This window comes from Garra rufa, chromosome 12 (assembly GCF_049309525.1).
Source record: "Garra rufa chromosome 12, GarRuf1.0, whole genome shotgun sequence".
NCBI lineage: Eukaryota > Metazoa > Chordata > Actinopteri > Cypriniformes > Cyprinidae > Garra > Garra rufa.
Window position 1 is genome coordinate 34,546,110 of NC_133372.1, and position 6,116 is coordinate 34,552,225.

The following is a 6,116-nucleotide window of genomic DNA, read 5'->3' on the forward strand; positions in this document are numbered from 1 at the left end:
TGACACGCTTCATAAAATACCACAACTGGCCAGTTTTCCAATAGGTCAACTGATGCGTTAAAATGTAAAAAAATGCAGTAATTTCTTCAATTTACCGGCGACTGTGCTTGAGAAGCGCTGAAATGAATGGACTTCTATGGAGGAGCTATTGGTTGTTTGGAACTATTGGCCACTCCATGACACGCTTTACTTCCGCATTCCTCAGTTCATATGGAAGCCTATGGGAGTGTCGCAACTTGTACAGAAGTGAAAAGCGGAAGTGATTAGTCCTGTTTTCCGGTTCGAACGCTGGGCGCTTCGCATAACCCGAATTGCATGTATGTCAAAGTCCCTTTAAGGCAAGTCATGTCACTCGGCGGCCATCTTTGAAACGCCTCTCGGGCATACAAGTGCAGCTCCTATCTGTTTGAATGGGGAAACATCAAATTCTCCAAAACTGTTCACCAAGCTTACGATTAAATTTCATATTTTAAATCTTCAAAGAAATCCAACAAGAACTGGCTCATAAATATGGTTCCTTTTGCTCCAATAGCGTGAAAAAACGCTTATTTTTCCGGCTAGATGAGCCAGTGCGCATGCGCAGTACTGAGCACACGTCTTAGAGCGCCGATTGTTTCTATAGCAACCGGGACTTCTAACCGCAGCTGCAGTGACGCGCTGACTTTTCTAATCAACTATTGGCTCTTTCACTAAGAAGGCGGGGCTTCGCGGCCATAATGAGCGTTGCATTTTTCCCCATTCAAAACTACACGAGTGACATGTCTTGGGTATTCTCAGAGCCATATAAAAAAAATTTTTTATATGGCTCTGGGTATTCTATAGTCTTTGATGTATGTGTCCAACTATGGAAAACGCAATTAAATGCAGCATTGTTTTTTTTAAACAATAATAGCTTTGCTGCTTTTAGAAACACTGCATGAAAATACTGTGTGTACAGTAAGTATAAATGGTGTTTACGTCTAGAATATATGAACCACCAAGAAGTGTCATTTAAATGCTGAAGATAAATCACAGGTTTTCCATTGCCACTAATAAGCAAGCAGGTACAGTCCTTCTCAGCATCTTTTTAAAAGCGATCTCCCTCACTAAAGTGTAAATTCCTCTATTTTACTCTGTCAAGCTCAAACACTATGGCTCCGCTGGTAGCTGACCTTCTGAAACAGACCACATCAACCCCTGCCTCCCGCGGGAGAGCTGAGCATGCTAATAAGCGCCGAGCATTATGCCAATTAAAATTGGACAGCGAACTCAGCAAGTGCTAACAACCTATCATAGTCAGATATGAAGCTAATTGGCTTTAGGAGAGACAGTGGCTGGACACTAAAAGGTGAGATTGCCAATCAAAAACCCCAACCCTGTCATCATCTCAATACTAAGACAATAAATACAGCGAATCCCCTCAGAAGTCACCCCTGCACATGACTGCATTAAGCTTATGCAGCTGGGAAAGCAGCCACAGTAACTACTGTAGAGCAGCATCACAGACCTTTATCTTGCTTTGAGGCAGAATGTAGCTGAAGAACAAAATCACCAGCTTCATGAATGGCACCACTATAATAACACTTAAGGTATTCTACTAGACTATATTAAACGATCAATTATAGAACTCCAAAAGTTATTCAGAAAGCTTTTAACTAATGTATGAATGTCATTGCATAACAAAAACTGATATCACAACAAACAGGCTCACTTTAAATAAAGCATTTAAGATTTCAGGATTTTTATTTATATTGTAAATATTGTTATTTATATAAATTTTACCATTTCTACGTCAAGTGATTCTTTACCCTGTATCACGAGTGCCATCTTGTGGTTAGGGATCTACTGGCCTGCTTTCAAAAAAAAAAATAGCATGACCTGTTTTTGACAATTTTCATTGAAACACAGGGATCAGCTTAGGACAAGTAAGCTTATGTGGCAGTTTATGCTGTACTGAGGAAACACCCATTGCTTTGCTTACTGGTTTAGCAGTGGAAACATCCAGATACCACACAAAAAAAATTCCAATTCTATGATTATTTAGTTTCCATCACATCTTTTTTAAAAGACACTGAACTTGTTTTCTTTTTTTCCTCAGAACACAAATAAATAATTTGTCCAAGTTGCTAGATCCCATACTATAATAAAGCATGGTAAGTACGGCTGCCACGCTAGACATCTTGTTTCTCACAAAAATCACTTAGCTTCAAAAGATTTGGAAGGGAGCACACACAAGTTGCATTACAATGCATTTTCAGGCCCTTTTTTGTCCCTTTGTACCCTGGTACCCATCTACTTTGACTGTAAAAGAGCAGCTCAAACATTCTACTAAATTTCTCCATTCCATGCAATAAAGAAAATGATACAATTCCAAACAACATACGGGTGAGTAAATGATGACAGAATTTTTATTTTTTTTAGCAAACTAGCACCTGAATTTAGCTCTTCAGAAAAGAAACATGTAATTTCCTGTATAATTTCATGTTAGGTCTCTTTTTCCATTTAGAAAGAATTACTGTGGCAGTACGATGAAGCCAAGTACTAGATGGGTAATAGCATGGAACTTAATAATAATAAAGATTTTAAGGAAGCTGGTTTGTCTCGAGTGCATATAATAATATCATGGTGCTCATGGTGTAATATATTCCCAACTAATATCATGGCCATTAATACGGTCTGAAAAACTTGTCTGCCAACCTGGCATTTGCTTTATTTTTAGTGTTTTTTTTTTTTTACCCACATTACTCACATTTTGTCCGAGTCGCGTCACCATATGGTTTCAATTGGCCTTGTGTTGAATGCAGAAGCTTGTGACTGAAATGTTTCATTTTTTCCTTTTTCTACTCTAAGATACATGACATATTCAACCGAGCCTGTCTAATAAGGGCTATATACAGTTAAAGTCAAAAGTTCACATACAACTTGCAGAATCTGCAAAATGATCATTATTTTAGCTAAATAAAAAAGAAATAACATGCATTTTGTAAAATCCCTTTTATTTAGTACTGACCTGAATATGATCTTTCACATTAAAGATGTTTACATATAGGCCATTAGAGAAAATAATAGTTGAATTTATAAAAATGACCCTGTTCTAAAGTTTACATAGACTTCATTCTTAATACTGTGTTGTTACCTGAATGATTCACAGCTGTGTTTTTTTGTTGTTGTTGTTTTTGATTTAGTGATAGTTGTTTATGAGTCCCTTGTTTGTCCTGAACAGTTATACTGCCCTCTGTTCTTCAGAAAAATCATTTTTTCAGCATGTTTGTGTATTTGAGCCATTTCCAACAATGACTGTATGATTTTGAGATCCAACAGAGGACTCATATGCAACTATTACAGAAGGTTCAAACACTTACTGATACTCCAGAAGGAAACACGATGCATTAAAAACATTTTGAATTTGAAGATCAGGGTAAATTTAACTTATTTTGTCTTCTAGGAAACATGTAAGTATCTACTGTAGCTTCTGAAGGGTGGTACTAAATGATATTCAAGCAAAAATATTCTGTTCAAAAGTTTACACCCCCAGCTCTTAATGCATCTTTTTCCTCCTAATTCATCAGTGAGCATTGAAACCTTGTGAAACCTTGTGTGAGTCCCTCAGTTGTCCTCACTGTGAAAAGATGAAACTGAAAATCATAAGGTCATTGTTGGAAAGGGTTCAAATACACAAAAATGCTGAAAAACAAAGAGTTTGTGGGACCTGAAGAATTTTTCTGAAGAACAGCAGGCAGTTTAACAATACAGTATTAAAAATCAAGTGTATGTAAACTTTTGAACTGGGTAATTTTTATAAATTCAACTATTATTTTCTCTTGTGGACTATATGTAAACATCTTTTATGTGGAATATCTTATTCAGGTCAGTACTAAATAAAAAAAAATAACAGCATTTTGTATGATCCCTCTTATTTTGGTCAAAAAAATTAAGATATGTAAACTTTTGACTTCAACTGTACTTAAATCATAAAGAAAAGTTCTAAATTTTTATGATTACATGGCAAAAATTGTAGTTAGTAACGTACTCCATTACATTACAGATTTTAGGTAATGTAATCGGACTACTTTCTGATTACTTTTAGATTACTTCTGCCCTACTCGTTTATCAGGTTGATTTAAATAGGATAATCTTGTATCATATTTATACAAAAATACAAAATATTCCAACTCTTGATAACTTATCTGGTGTATAACCTGAACTCAAATTCCACTTAGTTTTCCAACAACAAGGACTTCAAACCCTAGTGCACCCACTACCACAGCTACTCTCAGTGAAATCCATGGAAATTACAAGGTACTTTCAAATCCAATCTTTTGTTCATTTTATAAATAATGCCCCAGTTTACAATTCAGGAGACAAAGCCCATGTCATAATTCAGAAACAAATGAATGTTAATTCAGCTCTCACCAACAAGGTATTATGCAATAACCCCACCTGGTCCGTTTCACAAGTTAAATAACAATAACAAATAAGCACCACACTGTTATGGTCAAATATATGAAGAAACAAGACATTTCCAGTCATTCTCTTGCTTGCGATAACTACCAATTTGCACAAAATAAAATAGAATAATACCTCATAATACTGATGAACAATTACTGCATAACTGCTGCAGTGACTGTACAGCCCTAGATCAGTGCAGAAATGTTAATGACACTCATCAAGGGAGTCTACTAGCATGACCTGTTCTGGTTTAATATTCATCTATTATCTCCTGAGACATCTGACATGTTTTGCATGCTATAGCTCTTTCGCTTTCTGCTGAGCAGGCCAAATTAAATCCATTCTCTTCTTAGAGGTATGCATGCATGAAGACCATCTTTTTATATTACAGCAGTTTGTTCCTCCATGGGATCCATGTTCACCTTCAGAGCCTTGAACAGGATGTTATCCTGAATTTGAACTATTCTTTTAATACACTACGTAGTAATATAGAACCATAGATATGAAACCTAATATTGACTTAGAGATTAGTGTTAGAGCAGACTTTACATTACAATCTGGCCATGCAGGTATGCAATGGAAACACCTCAGTGAGTCAGTCTTAAAAACGGTCTTAAAACAGATTAATCATGTTTAAAATATAATTATAATAACATGTTTAAGGCCTGATTATCATGAGTCTGTGCTTCAAAACCTGCTGTCCTGCAAGGTTACTAAAAGCACCATGTTAGTACTGTGGAAGTTTTTGAAACTTGGTGTAACATTACCATTAAAGCACCATGGTATTACTATTGTCCATAGTACAAAAATAAGAGTCAAACTGAAACTAGTTCTTAAGTATTGGGACAAACTGAGTTGTGGTCTCGTGACAGGTGGTTTTTAGGGGTTGTGGGTGATAAAGTGACGTCATTGTTTAGGGAAACAAAAAAATCGATAACAGAAAAAAAATATTGTTTAAAAACGGTATATTAATCATTTCGGATTTATCTTAAAGTGAAAATGTTGTTAAAAAATAAATATATAAATAAATAAAAAAAAAAAAAAAGTGAGCAACTGACCTGATTGGGGTTATCGTAAAACACACCGACAGACGACAGCTTCGGTCCGATACTGCAGCTCTCCGTGAAAGCGGCTCCGCTGGCCTTGTACGATCCTTTTCTGAACTTATATGCAATCGTGATGTTTTTCACCGGAGGAGATCCAGTCCGAATCACGACTTCGGAGAAAATACCGGTGTAAAACACGAAGCCCACCAAAGTTAGGATGAGACAAATGACCAAAAACAGAATGAGCAGTATAATGACAAAGTCAGACATTTTTGCCCGGCTGTCGGAAAAACAAACCCAAAAACGCTCAACGTGTATGAATAGTTGTCAGTTACTGTGATGGCACACACAAAAACAATCCTTCCGCTTTGCGAACAGGCCTATTTGTATCCGTGTCGCCCTGCAGATGTTACATTTACAGTATCTATGCTTTACTGCGGGTTAGTTTACGCACGTCTTTTAGTTTTGTATTGACACAGCTGAGCGTTTGTTTATCCTCCTCTGCACAGAAACACTGCACGCATTGCTTCCTGGATGCACCATGTGACTGTGACTCAGAGGGTTGGCTTGAAACGAGCCAACCAAAGAGTGATGGGAAGTCTGAATCATTTCCGCGAATCGGTTCTTTCGAACAATTCGATT

General features: G+C 36.7%; 1 protein-coding gene across 1 annotated transcript in view; it reads right to left on the reverse strand.

Moving 5' to 3' along the window:
- Positions 1-6,000, reverse strand: part of tex264a (testis expressed 264, ER-phagy receptor a) — an 86,331-nt gene extending 80,331 nt beyond the window's left edge. The window contains exon 1 of the mRNA XM_073851858.1: positions 5,487-6,000. Coding sequence (XP_073707959.1) covers positions 5,487-5,744 — 258 coding nt within the window. The 5' untranslated portion in view covers positions 5,745-6,000. The remainder of the gene's footprint in view (positions 1-5,486) is intronic.
- Between the last annotated feature and the right edge of the window lie 116 nt (positions 6,001-6,116).